Below are 19,896 nucleotides of genomic sequence, written 5' to 3'. Positions count from 1 at the left end.
CGCTCTGTCTCCCGGGCTGGAGTGCAGTGGCCGGATCTCAGCTCACTGCAAGCTCCGCCTCCCGGGTTTACGCCATTCTCCTGCCTCAGCCTCCCGAGTAGCTGGGACTACAGGCGCCCGCCACCTCGCCCGGCTAGTTTTTGGTATTTTTTAGTAGAGACGGGGTTTCACCATGTTAGCCAGGATGGTCTCGATCTCCTGACCTTGTGGTCCGCCCGTCTCGGCCTCCCAAAGTGCTGGGATTACAGGCTTGAGCCACCGCGCCCGGCCGCTTTTTGTATTTTCTGTAGAGTCCTCCTGGCGGCAGAGGGTGGGGGGAGGGAGTCGCCATATCGCCCAGGCTGGTCTTGAACTCTTGAGCTCAAGGGATCCTCCCACCTCTGTCTCCCAAAGTGCTGGGATTACAGGCGTGAGCCATTGCACCCAGCCCTGAATGAATTGATTAAAGCTGGGTTTGGGGGACAGGAGGAATGGCATGGTTGCAAAAGTTGGGAAGAGCATGCTAGTAATTAATAGGCAGGGTAACTTTTGTCTCTGATCTCGGCCACTTTGATGGCCTGGATGGGATGGAGCAGCATCCTCACATTTGCCTTTGCAATCAGCCTCCTGAAGTCCTGGGCTCCCACACAAGTGGTAGCCAAAGATTTGCTTCCTTTGGGGTGGGCTCTACTGGCTGACTTTCTCCTCCAATAACAATCTCGTTGATTTTTATACCTTGTCAAGAGCTGGATCTGAAATGCGCCAAAAGGCATATCCTAAGGCCTTTCTCTGTGGTTTCTTCTTCTACCGTAGCAGAAACCCAGTTGAGAAATATCTCTGCTATTTAGCCGCATCCTCTCAACCATGGATGGCCTCGACGTTGCTGGAAGGCACACTCTGCTAATATAGTGATGGTGGCACACTAAATGGCACCCTGGTGGCCTAAAACTGTGATCCCACCTTGATAAGTATGTAACTTATCCATACCAGCAAGTGACTTTGAAGTTCTAATGGAGATGACAGAACTGCAATCCATTAGCAATTGGACTTCACTTCACCAATCAAGGGCAGAGATCCATTTAATTGGCTCATGTGGGGAGACAGGCAAGATTCAGTCCGATTCACAAGCTCCCTGAGGTCGCCCCGGCAGGAGCCTGTCTAATGCCACGGTACGACATGCCGATCCCCCTCTTAGGTCTGCAGCCTGGGACGTGGCAGTCTTCTCGTGCTGAGCATTGAGATCCATCTGAGGAAACCGAGGAAGCCAGAAAGGACCTGCCAAGGGATGCCCTGCTTAAGTATTAATTAACTTTGCCAGGGAGGACTTAAAAATCTGATGTCAGGATGCGGGGCGTTCCTGCTCTTTCTATCCATAATCCACATTAAATTTCTGGGCAGATGTCTTGAGTTTATACTAATGTTGCCCAATAAGATTCTTTTGTTCTCACCATTAGGAAAATTGGCCTTCATTGGAAATGAAAATATTAATATATTAGGCCAGGAAGCACAGAGCATGTCTATATTTAATGAGCCAATGCCTGTTTTCCTACAGTTACCTCCCTGTTTCAATCATGGAGACATTCTAATCAGCAATTCTCAAAATCTGTCTTGCATCAGAATCTGATGCTCTGGGGTATCTGTTAAAACCCCCAGAGCATCAGATTTGGTAGGTTTAAGGTGGAACCTGAAAATGTGCATTTCTAACAAGTTCTCTGGTGATGCCAATGCTGCTGGTCTAAGGACTACTGCTGTAATATTTTGAAATATCAGCGGTATTTAAGTAGACATTTGGTGATTTTGTCAATGACTTGCCATCTAGCTTTTTGTTTAGAACCCAAATGGGCTGGTTTTAAGGGACTTGGTCATGTCCAAGAATGTAGCTCCGTAAATGTGTAGGTTTTTTTTTTTTTTTTTTTAAATTTTTGTTTTAGAGATGGGTCTTGCTGTATTGCCCAGGCTAGACGCAAACCCCTGGGCTCAAGTGATCTTCCCACCTTAGCATCCTGAGTAGCTGAGACTACAGGCATGTGTCACCATGCCCAGCTTCTCCATACATTTTTAAAACTATTGCCATGTCTGATTCTGTTGGCCTGGCTCTGGCAGGCTGTTTGGGGGTTGGATGGTTCGAAAGGATGGCGTGTGTTACCATGGCAATGTTCTTCTCCATGCAGGAAGGCCCCAGAGGTTGATCCTGCACCAGTGACTGTGTTTTCGTGGTTTTTCCCATGGGGTGCTGCAGGGTTCCATTCCATTACTCCTGCTAAGTGTTTCCAGGAAGCTGGGATAGTCAGGAGACTCCAGGTCCCTTCTTGATCCAGCCTATAGATGAAGTGAACTTCCTTTGTCAATCTACTACCCAGTTTGCTTAGGGCAATGGATTAGATGAAGCTAATTTGGGTACCAGGCAGAAGGGGGATGACAGGGGCTTCCCAAGGCTACAGGGAAGGTGCTTTCTGCTCCGTTTATTAGCAGCTCTTCACTTGCAGCACTGTCTGGATCCTTAGCCAGGGAAGGCCTGCCTCCCCTGCAGCCTTTAGCATGAAGGTTATTACCTCCATGGATGCGAAGGATAGCAGAGATGTCTGTGGCACGTGACTACTGTCGGATCCCTTTGTTGCTGTCTTCTCAGGGTTCTCCTTGAAGGCCACGCAGACATCCTGGCATTCTTCCCCTAGGGTGTAGCACACATGGAATCCAGGTGGCCCCAGCTCACCAGAGGACAGTTCAAGGTGTGGCTCTGCAGCCTTTGTGTGGTTTGAGTTCTGGTCGCTCCAGGCCCTCTCTTTTCCTATGTAAATCTTTGCTGTAGAGATAGTTGGATTACAGGACCCAAATTTGAACATCAAGAGAGAAAGTGATCAATTTTTAAAGATGGAACTACTGAAAACTGCTTCCCTGAAGAATTTTGCTGGGATTAATTTTATAGTCACATCAGACCAGGTGCAAAGCTGTTGTTTACCAGAGTTGGCCTAAGAATGCAGGTGGGAAGCTGGGATAGAGACAGGCCATATGGGACAGTATGTTTTGCTTTTTTATCTGGGTTGGTCAATTACACTTTGACTTTTGGAAAGCTTATTCCAAGTTTGTGGGAGCCTTAGCATATTATTTAGGAATTAAATAAGACTGTGCATCTCTTCTGATGGTGGGTGTTACTGAGGGGGACCCATTTTGTCGTGGGTCCCCTCTGGATGCGTCAGAAGGACTGGAGATAAGAAGAGATTCCTAAACACAAAATGTCCAGACTTGGGAGGTCCAAGGGAAGAGATGAACATTAACCAAGTCTGTATGTGCTGGATGCCTGACATACATGCTTGATCCTTGGAACATCCAACTAGCACTTTTTAGGCCCATTTTACAGGGGCAGAAACTGACTTTCAAGAGGTATAGAAATAGGCCGGGCACAGTGGCTCACACCTATAATCCCAGCACTTTGGGAGGCTAAGGTGGACGGATCACCTGAGGTCAGGAGTTGCAGACCAGCCTGGCCAACATGGCGAAACCCCATCTCTACTAAAAATACAAAAATTAGCCAGGCATGCTGGTGGGCACCTTTAATCCCAGCTACTTGGGAGGCCAAGGCAGGGGAATTGCTTGAACTGAGGAGGCAGAGGTTGCAGTGAGCAGAGATTGCACCACTGCACTCCAGCCTGTTTGACAGAGCGAGACTCTGTTTCAAAAAAAAAAAAAAAGAAGTATAGAAATAAAGGGACCCGCCCAAGGCCCCCAAGCTGGTTAGGGGGAAATTTCTATCTCACCTACATAAAATATTGTCTCCTCATCAGATTGCTGCCTTTCTCCATTCCTTCCCACAAAATTTTATCTCCTTCCTTTTCCGGAAATATCTGTGTTCTGGTCTGAAACAATTTTGAACAGGGAGGCCTACTGGCCTTTAAGCAGCTAAGCCTCCAGAGCTATGCCTCTGGATTCAGGTGATCCAAATGTGGCGGACTTCAGTGTATACTTAAAAATGGTAAAGATGGTGCATTCTGTATATGTATTTTACCTGAATTTAAAAATTCAGTGGAACTATCCCATGATATTCTTTTTAAAAACTGTTTTTTTAAATTAAAGTTTATCACATATGCAGAAATACACAGATTGTAAATGTTAAGATTTTTGTTTTTTTTGAGACAGAGTTTCGCTCTTGTTGCCCAGGCTAGAGTACAATGGCACGATCTCAGCTCACCGCAACCTCTGCCTCCTGGGCTCAAGCAATTCTCCTGCCTCAGCCTCCTGAGTAGCTGGGATTACAGGAATGTGCCACCACGCCCGGTTAATTTTGTATTTTTAGTAGAGACGGGGTTTCTCCACGTTGGTCTCAAACTCCCGACCTCAGGTGATCCGGCTGCCTGGACCTCCCAAAGTGTTGGGATTACAGGTGTGAGCCACTGTGCCCGGCCAAATGTTAAGATTTAATGACTTAATAAGTCGAACACACTTCTATAACTACTGCCCAGATCAACAAATAGAAACCCAGCTATATTCATTCTTAAGGTTCATTTTATTTATTTTCACCAATGTGAACCTCTGGTCAGAAGTGTCTTGTAACTGTACATCCCAAATCCAGATCTTTGCTGAGTAAAATTTTTTTAAAAGTCTAACTGACCTATCATAATATTTGTCCCATCTCAACCCTGTCATGGCAGTATTTGAAGGGCCCCATAATGCTGGGCATTTATGGGTCAATAGTGAGCAAGTTAGTCATGGTTCAGCCCGTACGGATGGCCTGAGATGTCCGAGGGGGTGGGATATCCCCCAAAAGAGGTAAAATGGATTCCCGAGAGAGGTTAAGAAGAGAAAAGTCATGGAACTTTACAACTCATCTCATAAGTGAAGCTTGGGGAGGTTGAAGGGTTTGCCCACAATCTCACAGCGAGGAAGCCGGACCAGCAAGTGGCTTCTCCTGTACACGCAAAGAGAGATATGCAGTATCTGAGACGTCCCATTGAAATGGGTTCTGACCAGGAAGGAAGCCATTGGCAAGAGGGCCTGCTTGGGGCCAGTGAGGTCACCTCCCAGCGTCACCACTTAGGGACACTGCCCACTAGCTGTGGGGCTCAGGACCCCACATCCCAGATGCCCTTTGCCCCCCATCTGCTTTCTGCTCTTAGATGGGCTGTTGGTGAAGAGACACTGCTGTTCGCCCATCGTGGTGTGTCGGGAAAGCTACTGGGTGAAACCAAGACCTATCTTTGCCAGAACCTGTTGTGAGCGAGCGTCCTCTGCCAGTGTGGCCTGTATTCTCCTTGGACTACAAAGTCTGAGGTCTGAAGCCATGTCTGCCGCCCACCAGCCACCACACCTCAGGCAGGTCCTGACCCTAACAACCTCCCAGTGTTGCCCCGGTGTTCAGCTCTCTCATACCTGGGGAAAACATGGCGAACTGCAAAGCACTTCTTAATAGCAATATTTATCTAGCAATCCCTGTACGCCAGGCTCAGTGCTAAGTGCTGCATGCACATCTCAGTTCTTCCCCGCAGTAGCTCATGGGAAAGGGGCGTCTGTTATCCCCATTTTGCAGATAAAGGGACTGAGGCTCAAAGCACAGTAAGTGCTTGGGGTCACAGGGCCACTTCCATGATGGGGCTGTATTCAAACCAGGGCAGAGTGTGTCCAAGTGACCCTGCCCAGCTGCCACTTAGAACCACTCAGTCATCCAGTCATTATTTACTGACTACCTACTATGTGTCAGGAACTGATTTAAGTGCTGGAGAGACAGCTAAGAAGGAGCAGGCGAAGCCCACATCCTCTTGTTGCTGACATCCTTGAGTTGGGGTCCTTTGGGGAAGAATTCTCTTGGAGATGTGTCTTTGGGCACTTTTGGAGAAAAGCCTGCTTCTTTTCCCCCCAGATTCCCTCCATACGACTTGTTCTTGATCTTCAAAGCCCCCTAACATCCCCAAAGACTCCCCTTAAGGAGCTGGTGGCTGACAGTCTAGTGTCCCTGGGTCTGTGTACCTCGCTTGCGGGGACTGCCTGTGCGGAGCAGTTCCCCAGCAGTCTGTTCCCTTCCGGGCCCTGGCCTCGCCCCCAGCCTCCTGCCCTGTGGTTTCCCTGCAGCCCCTTTCCTGCTGGAGGGGAGGACAGGCGTCAGCCCTGCAGCTGTTTGCTATTGAAGGACCCGTCTTGCTCCTGGTGCACCTTGTCGGGCCAGCTGACACCACTCATGCTAGCCTGATAAGAGGCTCGGGGCCAGTGGCCACCCCGTTCACACGGCCCTCCCACCTCCTCGTGGCCTCGTGCCTGTTATTCTGTACATCTCCACACACAAAGAGCCCGGGTGCAGTTGCTGGCGCTCAGCTGCTGGAGTGGGGAGGGCAGGCAGCCGTGAAAAGCTTTTCAGAAAGGCCAGGGTGGAGGCAGGAGTCACCCAGGTGATCGGAGCCGTTCCCCCGGGACCCCAGCCCAGGCCCACAGTGAAAGGTTACTGCTAATTGGCGAGCTCCTGATGGGGCTGCATCTATTTAGCACTCCCCCCTCCCCAGAGACTTCCAGGATGGTCTTGGCACAGCATGTGATTCAAGAGCTCCCCACCCGAGTCTGGCACAATCTGTCTGAAATTGTGAACATGGAGCCTCTTGGTTTTTTAATTTGTGTTTTCGTTGTCGCCATTCTCTGCCCATTGTCGCTGGTAGATTTCATAGCTGCAGCCACCCTGACTCTGGCGTCCCCACTCCAGGGAGCCCCCTCAGCAGGCTCCCTCCCTTCCCCACCCCAAGACCCACTGTCAGAGGCATTGCCCGTCCTGAGTCCTGACCCGTTGCCCCGGCCTCAGGGCCCAGTTCTCACCCCGCCATCATCCCTGACACTAACACAGCTTGTCCACCCTGTCGCAGGGGGCAGATGGCCTGTCGGAGCCGGAGGGCATCTCTCTGAAGCGGGTCGCTGTGGTGGAAGATTTCTTTGACATCATCTACTCGATGCATGTGGAGAGCTCAGCGGAGCCAGGCAAAGCCCCCAAGCACGCTGGGCAGAAGAAAACCTACCGAGCGGTGAGATTTCTGTCTCTTTGCCTCCACTAGCAGCCCCAGGCCTTGGCAGGAGGCCATGGGCTCCGCACATGTTGGGCTGGGGGGGCGGGGGGGCGGGGCAGGGAGCTGAGGCGTGATGAAACGGCCTTTCGGGATCTAGGGGGGCACAGGGCAAGGGCATGGCAGCCAGAGATGGCTCACAGGGCGAAGGTAGGGGATCTGTGGTCTGAGCACAAAGGAAAAGCAGGTTAAAGGGGGTGAGAGGGAGGGAAGGAGAGGGATGAGGGCAGGAGGTGCCCTCCTCTTCCCCGTTTCTGCTTCACTCCTACCTAACACCACCGCCCCCACAGCCCCCTGCAGCCTGTTCTGGGGCTGGGGTGCTGGGGGCAGATAATGAACAGAGGAACAAATGCCTCCATGGCATGGCATTTACCGCATGCCAGGCCTGTCCTGAGCTCTTCCTATGTGTGAGCTCATCCTGTGAAGTCAGGACTGGGAGTTTCCCAGGGGAAGTCGAAGGACCTGCTCCCCACCCTCCCGGAGATCACAATTGGATTTGGGGTGGGGAGGCTGAGAGCAAAAACAAGATACATGAGAAGCAGAAGTGTCTCCAAGGCTTGCTTTGAGAGAGCAAGAACCCAGGCTCAGGGGCATTTAGCAAAGGCACTGCCAGATGCAGATGAGCCTGGGGGGCTGTGTGGAGAAGGTGACACCTGTGCTGGCATTCTATGCTTTGGGGAGGCATAAGGGCAGAGAAGGCAACCTACGGGCAGGGAGTGTCACAAATGCAGGAGAGGTGGAAATAGATGGGACTGGCCAAACCAGAGGCCCCTCCTCACCCTGCAGAGGGGCCTGCCTGTGTTCTGATCCATCCCCTGCTGATCCACATGTGAGCCTATCCCCGGCTCATGCACAGCTCCGAACCATTTGTCCAGTGCCCAGGGAGGCCAGTAAAGCCAAGCCCTTCATGCTCATTCAAGCCTTGTGGCAGTCCTGTGACCGAGGCACTGAGGACCCATTTCACAGTTAAGGAGACTGAGACCTGGAGAATTGGGTCACCTGTCCAAGGTCAGATAGCAGCTAAGTTGCAATCAGCCAGTGTCCTCCATGCTGACTTTCTCTGGAGCTTCTAGAAATGTGCCCTTCTGTGTCTGGGCTTCCCCACCCAAGGCAGATGTGAAACTCCCCACCCCAAGTTCTTTGTATAAATAGCTTTGGACTACATGGAGGTGGCTGTATAAGTCTATAATTTCCCCTTATGGTCTTTGTTTGTTTGTTTGTTTTTGTTTTAATGCAACCATCCGGTTAATCCTTGTCCTCAGAAAATGGCTTTTGCCCTAAATGGATTTTAAGGATTGACCCATGTGCCAAGGGCCTCACAGAGGTGAGGTGTCTGCCCAGGGAAGCAGGAGGTGGTGATGGTCTCCCCACCCCTCCTGCTTCTTGGTCTGTGTGCTCTGGGAAGTGGCTTGTGGGAAGGGAGTTCTGAGGGTATTTCCACCAGAGGGCCATAGAAGAAAGAAGAGGCACTCAGGCTGGGGCCGAATGGGCCCCTTGGCACTGACAAGACCACATTTTCTCAGCATTAAGTTTACCATTGTGGGTGAGGCACGGTGGTTCACACCTATAATCCCAGCAGTTTGGGAGGTTGAGATGGGAGGATTGCTTGAGGCTGGAAGTTCAAGACCAACCTGGGCAACATAGCAAGACCCCTTCTTCTAAAACAAACAAAAAAAAAAAAACTGGGGCTAGGCGCGGTGGCTCATGCCTGTAATCCTAGCACTTTGGGAGGCTGAGATAGGCAGATAACTTGAAGCCAGGAGTGTGAGACCAGCCTGGCCAACATAGCAAAACCCTACCTCTACTAAAAATGCAAAAATTAGCTGGGCGTGGTGGCGCATGCCTATAATCGCAGCTACTCAAGGAGGCTGAGGCATGAGAATCATTTGAACCCAGCAAACAGAGGTTGCAGTGAGCTGAGATCATGCCACTGCACTCCAGCTAGGGTGACAGAGTGAGATTCTATTTCCAAAAATAACAATAAAAAATACATTAAAAAATTCAGGCCTAGTGGTGTGTACCTGTAGTCCTAGCTACTTGGGAAGCTGAGGCAGGAGGATTGCTTGAGGCTGCAGTGAGCTGTGATTGCACCACTGCATTCCAGCCTGGGTGACAGAGCGAGACCCTGTCTCAAAAAAAAAAAAAATTAAATTAAAAAAATTCACCGTTGTGCTGAACAGTCAGCATGTTCTCTACACCAGCGCTTCCTATACATGTATGAGGGTTGCATGCATGAAGCAGGTGCTGTTGTTACCTCCATTTTAAGATGAGAAAACTGAGGCTCAGAGAAACACATAACCTACCTGAGGTCGGTCAGCTGACGTTCAGAGCCAGGCCACCTACCCCGGAGCCTGTGCCCTGACCACCACACATCCTGCCTCTCTGCAACCCTCCTGTGGTCAGCTAGTAAGCCGCACGACTTGCTGTTGTCCAGGCGGATGGGCTGGAGCCAGCTGGATCATGTGATTTCCCTGGCCCCTTCGGTGCCCAGCATCAAGCCTCACCCACAGGCACTCTTTGGGCGGTTTAGAAAGGAAGGGGTCTGCAGCCTCCATGCTGTGGGGAGGGCAGCGCTGGGTTGGTTCTGCCAGCACTTGCATCCCTGGGCCAAGCGGACATCCAGCCCTTTGCTCTGCACTTCCTGGCTTCTCGTCCATATGCCTGCCGCGTGCCCCACTTCCCGCTGCCCAGCCTGGAGCTGGCACATGACTGGCACTGAGCCAGCTGGGCTGCGCACAGAGCTGGAATTTCAGCAGCAGGGCCAAGGCTGAGCTGAGCAGGCCAGGGCCCTCCTGCAGTGGGTGTGAGGCCGAGGGGGCTGGCATACCTCCCTCCTCCCCTGCGTGCCTTCTCTCCTTTTCCCCTTCTCCTCCCCATCTGTCACCCTTCTCATGCCACCCTTTTCCTTTTTTGGGGGCAGGAGGTGGTGCCTGGATGCCTTTGTGCCCCTCTTCATCTGCTCCCATTTTCCTCGACCCAAACCTAGCTCTTCAGCCCCATTTTGCAAACTCAAGGCCCCCACCCATCCATGCCTGTGGAAAGAGCCCCCAAGGAAACCCCTGCTGATGGCTGTAGAGGGGCACAGCCTGGCATCCTGGGGTACACATCAAGCCCCTGGCCAAGGACTTTTTGGATCTATCTCTGTTTTGCCAAAGCTGAATCCTAGGACTGCCTGACAGTCTCTAGGGCACAGGGCCCCTCTGGATTTTTCTAGGCCTGGGATACTATAGAAGTCTGGATTGGCAGGGCGGCGGCAGGCTTGTTCAGTGCACTAAAGGAGGCACGTTATTTGGTGGGGAAAAGAGCTTTTTTGCATCTACTGCTGTCCAGCCATGGATCAGATAGGGCGGCCAATGAGCTTTCTGAAACTGGCGGTATTCAAGCTGGAATTAGATGTCCATGTGCAATGGATAATACAGGGATTCCCATTTCGAGCAGGAAGTCCCTGTCTCACTTAGCTTCTCGTGTGACCTGAGGTCCAGAGGATCTCGGAGATCTCGCCAGCACCAGGGTTTGAGGAAGGTTCCAGCTGGTTCTAGAGTTTCCTGGACTCACACAGAGGGCTAGTCCTTTTTCCAAGGGGTCTTCCTGCTTTTCTGATTTCTGCACCCATCTGGGTCAGAACAAGCCCTTTTGCTTCCTTTCTCCCTCCCAGGGTGCTGGTAGGTCAGATCGGGTTCCACAGTCCGGATCTAACTGCCCAGGCCACTTTGGAGTTGGGGCCAGATGTGGTCAGCAGCTGCTCCGGGCCCACCACGTGCTAATCCACCCGTAGGGCAGAAGGAGGATCTTGTAAAGTGGTGCAAATCCCCCCAATTGGTCTCATCTGTCTTTGTCGGCCTCTGAGTTGGGGAGTGAAATGGGGCCTTGCAAGTCAGCGACTCTGCAAATAGCTCCTGCTCTCTCTGCCAGTGAAGTCCCTGTTTTTTACCACCAGGAAAAATGTAAAAGGCAAATTCACATACGGGACTCAGTGTCTAGGCAGGAGGCCCGGGGAGCAAGGCAGCAGGCAGCCCAGGGCAGCAGAGGGCAGCTGGGCAGGGACAAGGGTCCTGGAACTTCCCCTCCTTAGACACAGCAGCTCTGTCTTTATCTGTTTCATGTTTTGGGCTTCAGTGTATGAGTCTGTTTCTAGAACAGGGTCTGCAGCTCTAAAACCATCTGAAAACCACCATCCTATTAACTAGAGCATCTGCTAGGATTGTCCTTCTGGTTTAGACTCATTCTGTGGTCCTGTGGCCTTGGGCATCCATGCATTCAATCAGAAATGGAGGTCCCATTTCTGGTCCCAGGCAAGCCAGGAAGATGAATGAGAAGATGCCTGCTGAAGGTTGCAGGGGGAGGGTTTGTTATCCTCTATATGGGTCCCTACTGCTGTGCAGAGCTGGGCTGGACTCTGCTTTATGGACTCCCCAGGGAGCTCTAAGCCAGGCTTGCAGACAATCCCGCTTTGCCTTGCGGGGCAGGTCTTCCCTCCCTGGCCCTCAGGCAGTTCCACGGACTACTGACCTGTCAGCCTTCTATCCGCCCCTTCCACCCGTCTGTGGGACCCAAGGCCAGAAGGTGTGTGCTCAGCAGTCCTCCTCCCTGTGGCACGCCAGCCAGCCTTTGTACACTGCTGGGGTCCCTGCCAAGGCCAGGATAAATGTGGCCACCACTCTACCCCTGGAGAGGGAGCCATTCCTGTGCCCTCAGCAGGCCAGACAGCAAGAAGGGCCCTGCCCATCCTGTGTGCAGCCCTCAACAGAGCAGCCAGGCCAGGAGGACCCCCTGAGCCCTTTAAAAAATATTTCTCTGCCCATTGGCAGGTGAGCAGGCAAGCTCCGGGTAACTCAGTAGGGCTGCCCTCATGGTAGGGACCTGGCCCTCTTCTCCTAGCTGACTGTGCAACCCTTCTCCCGGGCCCTCTACTGAGCTCTCCTGAGGCCTGACCTAGGGTGCCACGTCTCAGGGTAGCCAAGGGGCGTCTGTCGGCCCAAGTCAGCCACAGCCCTCTGCTCGGCCTAGCACACGCCCTTCCCTCCTGCACGCTTGCTCCTGCAGCTGCCACCCTTCAGCCAGGCATCTCCCTCCAGACCCAGCAGACCTGAGAGGAACATGCCCCCAGACTTCCAGGCAGCCCTGGGCTGGGGATGAAGCTCTCTGTGTGCATGGCAGAAAAGTCCCATCCCTCAGCTTTGACACCTGACAAGGACCAGCTGCATCCCTGATGTTGCTCTCCCATCCGCTGCTCCAGTCAGAGACACTGGGGTTTGCCCTTGTCCCTGACCTCCAGAGGAAGGCAATCAGACAGGGAATTTGGAAGGGAGATAACTCATCAAGGAGCCTGCCTGCTCCGCAGAGCATCAAATCAGCTGAGAAATAACAATTGTGTCACCAAAATTAACTTCGCCTTTGCAGCTGGCAAGAGTGGCCCCTGGACTCTGCCAGTGGGCTGAGCTGGAAGCCGTGCCTGAGCTGGTCCTCCAACGGCCCAGCCACAGCCTGGGGCACCCCAGGCCTTCTGCATCCCCCACAACTCCACTCCCCAGCCCTGCCCTAGCCCATCTCTACCTTCCAGGCATCGCAGAGATGGAGAAGGACATTCGTGCATTTCCAAAGGAGCAAACCCCTGCAGTTGCTGGGGGAAGGCGGGGCTCAGCGCAGCCCAGAGCAGCCCCTCACCCTTGGCCAACTTTCCCAGCCAGGCTGTGGGCTGCCGCGAGGACAGCGGAACGCTTGGGTGATGCTGCCCCTTAGTGGAGAGAAGCGGGAGGACCCAGGCTTCAGGAAGCACATGGAAAACCAGGGAACCTGGGACTGAAGGGACTCTTTGGCCCCACCAGACAGCTAAATCAGGGTCAGTGGCTTTTCCAAAACTCAGAGCAAGAGGAAAGTGCTGGACACCTGGGCCCACAGCCACTTCTTCCCCACTCCCCCACCCAGCCCTTTTTTCATGTTCTCTCCCTTCTGTGTGTCTCTCCCCCAGCCCCCTGCATGCCTGTCCTCCTCGTTAACTAAGGAAGGCCCTCTGGAGACAACTGTAGAGTGGTGTCACCTGGAGCATGGGGTTTAGTCTGGCACTGCCTTGAAAGTGCCATGTGACCTTGGGGAGTCGGCTCACTTCTCTGAGCCATAGTTGCCTGGAACATGGGGGTCCCGCAGAGCCTATCTAGTTTGAAAAGTCTGATGCCTGGTACTAGCCCTTCACAGCTCTCCCTAAGAAGGTTCTTGACCTGTGAGTGATCACAGGAGATGGTTTGCGGGACCTTTGGTTCTGTATATGGGTCCAGGGCAGTGAATTTATCTGTGGGTCTCAGTCTATCCATCTCTAAGAGGGGAACAGCTCACCCTATGCTAGAGCAATGTTTATAAGCCCATTTTTTTTCATAGCAGCAATAAAATGTTCTGAGGAATGTTACTTATTAGGATATAGGTTAAAGACTGGATAATGTTTAAAGGCTTTGCTTTTTCAATTTTTAACCTCCTTTATTGAGATTTTTAAAACAAATGGTTTTCCACAAAAGTACTGTCTCATTTCCACCGCTGAGAATCCAGGACACCTGCCCCTTGCTCCTCAAATCCCTGACTTTCCTGCAAGAGCCAAAGCACTTGCCACCAAAGCTCAGACCTTGGTGACCTCATGGCCAAGTCGCCTCCCCACGGATCCATATAACAAGCGAAGCTCTTGTCTCCTCCAGATCGCAGAGACCTATGCCTTCCTCCCGAGAGAGGCTGTGACCCGGTTCCTGATGAGCTGTACAGAGTGTCAGAAGAGGATGCACTTTAACTCCAATGGCCTGGAACCCAAAGGTAGCGGGGGTGGCGTGCTGGAGGGCTAGGGCGGGGGCCGGCTGAGAGTAGACTGTCCCTGAAGATGCCAGCTTTTGCTGGCACAGAAAAGTGTCCAGCAGCTGTTATTGCTAGCCCCAGAGGCTAGTATGGGTCCGTGGTGCTGCCCAAAGAGCCTCGTTTTGTTTTGTTTAACTTTTTTTAAATCTCAAGTTTCACTTAAAAACCAACCATACGAAACAAAAAAGCGAACAACATGTTTCCCCTGCCTCGCAAGGCCCAGGACAGCCCCTCTCCTCATAGCCAGATTCCAGCCGGGAATGGCCAGCCTACCCCGTTCTCAAAGTTCCATCCATGCCTCCCACTGCTTCTCCGTGCACAAGCCGTGGTCTGGCCTGTACACTCCCTGAGACATGTGCATGCGTCCTCCCACCCACATACCTGCTAATGATACGTCTTCCCTGGTGCTTGTTTCCACCCTGTGCACACCCGTGTGGCCTTTGATCAGTAAACCCATGGGGAACTGATGAGAATTGTTTTTTTTTTTTTTTTGAGACGGAGTCTCGCTCTGTCACCCGGGCTGGAGAGCAGTGGCGCGATCTCAGCTCACTGCAAGCTCCGCCTCCCAGGTTCACACCATTCTCCTGCCTCAGCCTCCCAGGTAGCTGGGACTACAGGCGCCCGCCACCACACCCAGCTAATTTTTTTTTGTATTTTTAGTAGAAACAGGGTTTCACTGTGTTAGCCAGGATAGTCTCAATCTCCTGACCTCATGATCCGCCTGCCTCGGCTTCCCAAAGCGCTGGGATTACAGGTGTGAGCCACGGCATCCGGCCAACTGGTGAGAATTTAAAATGTCCAGGGCAGGCTGGGCACAGTGGCTCATGCTTGTAATCTCAGCAGTTTGGGAGGCTGAGGTGGAGTGATCGCTTGAGCCCGGGAGGTGGAAGCTGCAGTGAGCCATGATCATGCCACTGCACTCTAGCCTGGATGACAGAGCAAGACCCCATCTCAAAAAATAAATACAATAAAACGCCCAGAGCACTCGTGACCACCAAAGTTGGTCCCTTGGACCGACATCCATGCCCTCCAGCTCTGTCCTGCCCAGTGAGACCAGCAAGGACCTCGCTTCAGTACCCCCACACCCCCTCAAACTGAACATCCCAGAGGCTTCCAGTAAATCTGGGGGCCCATCTGTTTGCAGGTGGCTTTGGCACTATGAGACGGCCCAGCACATTTGGCTGGTACAATTATAACGCTGCCCTGAGAAATGGTGCCCAGGTGGGCGATTTATCAGGGTTTCCAGGACTGCCTGGTGCATCGTGCCAGCTCCTGGGCATTGGGCCTTTGGAAGTTGCTGAAGTCAGTGGGTGTTTTGCCCGAAGATGGAGACAGACTGGAATGAAGGGTGCGCCGTTTATCTGGGTGGCTCTCAAGTAGCATCCATTGAATCTGGGGAAGGAAAAATCCACAGCAAAGCCTGAACAGACAACAAAGAATCAGGAGCATGGGCGTCAAGCGGGGCTTTCTGCTCGTGTTCGTTGTCCCTGACACACGTGAATGGCTTCTGACAGCAGCTGACTCACCAAATCCAGAGGCTCCCATGCCTTTGGGAGCCCTCAGGCCACGGCTGTTTCATCAGGCACATGGGCCAACTTCAAAGCACGAGGGGCAGAATGGATGTAGTTAATCCCTCATAAATGCTGGTTCCCATGTTAAGAACAGGGCTTCAGGGCCACATGACCATTCAGCTGCTGTGTGTCCTGGGCAAGAGACTTCATCTTTCTGAGCCTCAGTTGTGAAATGGGGTTAATCTGAAGGCTAGCAAGATGTGAGTTAGTCCCTGTACCTGGCATTGGTACAGGAAGACAGAGCTGTGGCTATTGCGGTTCCTGTGATAACACTGGACACTCCTGCGATGCATGCCTGAGCCAGTGATCCTGAATGCTGCTACCCACGTGGCCTGCCCCTGGCCAAGCAGCGGCTGCAACCCCTGGGCCAAGACAGCATTTGGTACCTGCAGATGGGCTGGAGGGCTTTCCCTGCTGCACTCTCCACCCTGCTGGGGTCTAGGCCACAGGGGCCAGGGGTGTGTGTCCTAGTGGTGGCTGCCTGGTTCCTGCCCACCCATCCGCCTGTCCCCTCCCGTTCCTGTCCTCGTTGTTTCCATAGCAACTGGCGGAGTCAGACACAGAATTGCTTGCCTGGAGGAACAGAGGTGAAGCCAAGAGGGGCTCCGTTTGTGGGCTGCTCTGGGGTGTCTGAGGCGCCATCCGCTCCCCTCCCCTGCCACGCATCCCACTGCAGTGTGGAGGGCGTTCCTCAGCTCCCCCTGCACTCCTCACTGACGGCTGCTGGGTCTCCCCATGCTGCAGGCTGCACTCCTCATCTGCGGGCTTCTGTGTGGCCAGGAGGGCAACGCAGAGCACAGCAGTGGCCTGCTTCCTCTCCTCGCTGGCTGCCACCACCACGCCCCACCCCCAGGGAGGAGAAGGAGGCCAGGGAGGGAGGGAGCACACAGGCCAGGAGCCATCTAGAATATAAACCAGCACTGTGGGCTCGCTGCTAAAGCCCATCTTTCCTGGGGCTTGCTTCAGGCCGGACAGAAGATGAGCACCATGCCCATTCTCACCCATCCTCCCCCATCCTCAGGCACAATGCCACCTCTCTGTCCCAGGTAGCGGAGTTTCCCTTCGCAGGGCGAGGAGAAGACGCTGAGGGAGCAGGAGCCCAGGGAAGTGGCGCGTGGAAGGGCATGGCCTTGGAGTCAGGCAGGTCTGGTGTGCAGCCCTCTTCTGCACTGCGTGGCCCTTGGCAGGACAGGGAACCTCTGAGCGGCTCTTGATCATGACAGTTACGAGTATCCTATGAGGTGTTAGTCCTGGCTTACAGGTGAGGAAACTGAGGCACAGAGAGGCATTGAGGTGAAATCATTCATCCAGGCTCTCCCAGGAGATAGAAGTGCAGGCAGGAAACTGCATTTTCTCATCAGCAAAATGGAAGAAATGCCATCCTTTCAGAGTGGTGAGGGTGAGCCTGTTGTGGCGGGCACCTGGGATGCAGCGGGTGCCTGGGGAATATCACCTTGCCTCCTGCCTCCAGCCCATGTTGTGGCCTGTGGTGCCCAGTCACAAGGCTGCCAACGTCCAGGTGGCCCTACAGAGACACAAGGTCTGCTTCTACCCAGGTAGGGTCAGATGTGGCCCCCAGTCCTGCCAGGCAAGCACGCTGGGTCCACACCCTGAACAGGGTTAGAAGGGAAGGACTTGGTTTCTGGAAGCTGCCAGTGGAGAGTTTAGAGTCTGAAAGGCTTCACTGTCTGCTAAGTGGCCAGAGGCACTCGCCTCCTGGACCGTCCCCAGGTTCCCCTCTTCTTGCCCCCACTGAAAGCCTGCAGGTCCTATCTCTGCCCGCCATGCTGGCCTCTGGATGCAGCTATATCCTGCTGTCTCCCAGGAACGCCTGCATTACCAGCCCTCCCTTCTCCCTCTCCAGCTGCTGGGAAAGCAGAGCCTGCACCAGCCCCAGAGACAGGCCTAGTGTTCCTGCCCCAGGAAGGTGGGAGGGAGTGGGACAGGGGACAGGATGGAGACTCTTTGAGGGCTACTGGGAGAATGCCTGGCTTCCTGGCCTCATGTTAAAAAGAAACAAAGGAAGTAGAGTGGCCTCCTTTGCTCAGCGGTCTCTCCCCAGCAGAGTGGGGGGGCCTGGACAGCCCCGTGCCCTCCCCCAGTGCCAGGAGCATAAACAAAGGAGGTGGCAGAGGATCAGGAAGTCTGAGGACGGGAAATTCCGGGGCCTCCTGACTCCACACTACTCTTCCACCAGTCCCTGAGGAGTTGAGGACAGAGCATGCAAACTGGGTGTGACTTCAGACCAGCCCAGCCCTTGGGGAAAGGGACCTTTGGAGGCATGTCTCTGTTTTCTTTGATGTGAGAAAATATTGTTGCATGGTTGCAAACTGGGAGTAGCCAATGGGCAGCAATGCTGACTCTTCCTCAGCAGGCAGGTTGTCCACTTGGGTCTCCGCCCCTTCGCAATCAGGCCCAGACTCCTCTGCATGGTTTCCAAGGCCTCCATGCCTGGCTCCTCCTTGCTGGCCTAGCCTCTCCCGGCTCTCACACTCACTTGCTGTGGGACTGTGGGAAGGTTGCGTAACTCCTCTATGCGCTGTTGCCTCATCTGTAAAGTCAGGGTATTACTACGAGCACCCACCTCACAAGGTTCCTGGGAGCCTCTAACCAGAGGGTGTGTATGGAGCCCTAAGCAGGTGCTCAGGAGCTGTCAGCTGAGCAATAGATCATGAGTCCCATTCAGATCCTTTCCACGAAGCTTCCTTGAGCTACTCCGGGGCCCTCTCAGCTCTTCCTCCAGTGACCCTAATGGCCTCACATCCGTCCCACTCTGCTCATCCTTCACCCTTGTTTCCTGAGCCCGGGGACTGCCCTGCACACAGTTTCCTCATGTTCCCCACCCCGAATGCATGCACATCAGCCCTCCATGAAGACTTGCCCATTCATTGATTTACTTCCCCAGGAAGGAGATTTTTTTGCCGACTTTTGAGCTGGCCTCAGGCCTGGGATCTCTGTTTCCAAATTTGAACCCCCTGAGGCTGGCTGGTCTCACAGCCTGTCTGTGCCAGGCCCCCATCGTGCACATGTCCTTCGATGCCCACCCCTGCCTGGAAGATCTTTCGTACCTGTCTGTGGACCGAGAGTTCTTCATGCTGTAGGCGAAAGCTTGTGAGAATCACCACCTGGTGTTCCTGCAAGGAAACGAGAGTCACTCCTGCGGTTGAAGTTTGCATTGGTTGATGAGTGCCATTGGCGCCCAGCTGCACGGGCCAGTGAACAACTTGGCTTGGCCCAAGCACCCGCATCATTGATTATTCTCGAGATTGCATAAAACTAGGTCTAGTGCCTGGGCTGGTTTCCATTTTTCTTGGCAAAGAGATTTTGAAACATCTCTCTGGGCACTTCCTGTGCTTCTCTTGCCAGCAACCTGCTGGATGATTTAGGCTCTGTGACCCTTGCTAGCTCCTAGCTCACTCTTCTCCATGGCAACAGAGTCCAGCAGTGCCTCACTGTCAGGTCATTTGTGGAGGCTCGAGTGTGGCACCCCGTGGTGATCATGGGGCGGAGAGGGGGGCAGCCTGTCTCAGCAGAGCCCAAGGAACCCACTTCTTCCTTGTTCACTTTTCCACCTGAGCTCGTCCCCCATCCTGGCATTTTTCTCCCTGGTGAGCATCTGACTCTGCGGTTCCCACTGGCCCCTGCTCCATCTCTCTTTCCCGCTAAGCCCATTCTCTCAGTGTGCACCCACTTACTGAGTCCAGAACACCTGGAGCTCCTCACTGCTGAAAAGCTTGCCTGCCTTTCTCCTCACTGTGGTGTGGTTGAGCTCTGACCTCCCACCCGTGGCTCCATGGCCCATTTCCTCACCTAGAATGTCCCCTCCCCGCCGAGGTCCTACCTCCCTCACAGAACTCTCATTCTGGAACTGCGAAATCAAGCATTTCACCTTACATTGCTCTAAGGTGTTCTCCGATGGGTTTAGGGGTCCGCTTGGGATGTTCCAGCTTCCCCAAGACCAGGGCATCCTGCCTTCCTCTTCTGAGCTCTCTTGGCTCACCTGCAGGCACCAGAAGTGGTTTCTCATCTCTGGAGATGCTGGGGCAGGTACAGGCCAAGGAAGACCTCTTGTCCTGCCTCCCAAGGGTGCTGTCCTGGCCACTGTTTTATTTTTCCTAAGCTACCCTGTCACTAGCTTTATTAAAGATACTTTCTCATGAGCAGTCATGACACTGCAGTCAGGACAGGGGCGACCATCAATGAAAGAACACAGCTGCCTGCCTCCATGCCTCCCAAACCTAGAGAATCCCTGCAACACCCAACGAAGGGCCGACCGGGGCCGTGAGAGTGATGGGCACCCTTCACATTCACCGTGATGCTTAACAGCTTCTCACCAGACAGCCTCCTCTTAGAGGAAACAGAAATGGCAGAATTCTCAGTCCGAACATCCACCTTTGAAAACAGGACCCACGGCTCTTCCGAGTGATACCGTCTCAATGTCATCACTAGACTATCTGCCTGACATGTCGCATCCGACATGGTCA

The 19,896-nt window shown here is 53.4% G+C and overlaps 1 protein-coding gene across 3 annotated transcripts in view; it reads left to right on the top strand.

The window, feature by feature from the left end:
* Nucleotides 1-19,896, top strand: part of NOL4L (nucleolar protein 4 like) — a 142,744-nt gene that overhangs the window by 48,478 nt on the left and 74,370 nt on the right. For all 3 annotated transcript variants that reach the window (XM_023220419.3, XM_023220421.3, XM_023220420.2), the window contains exons 2-3: nt 6,816-6,971; nt 13,691-13,802. In XM_023220419.3, coding sequence (XP_023076187.2) covers nt 6,816-6,971; nt 13,691-13,802 — 268 coding nt within the window. The remainder of the gene's footprint in view (nt 1-6,815; nt 6,972-13,690; nt 13,803-19,896) is intronic.

This window comes from Piliocolobus tephrosceles, chromosome 20, assembly GCF_002776525.5.
Source record: "Piliocolobus tephrosceles isolate RC106 chromosome 20, ASM277652v3, whole genome shotgun sequence".
NCBI classification, from domain to species: Eukaryota; Metazoa; Chordata; class Mammalia; order Primates; family Cercopithecidae; genus Piliocolobus; species Piliocolobus tephrosceles.
The sequence above is the reverse complement of the archived record's forward strand: the minus strand, read 5'-3'. Positions and strand labels throughout refer to the sequence as shown.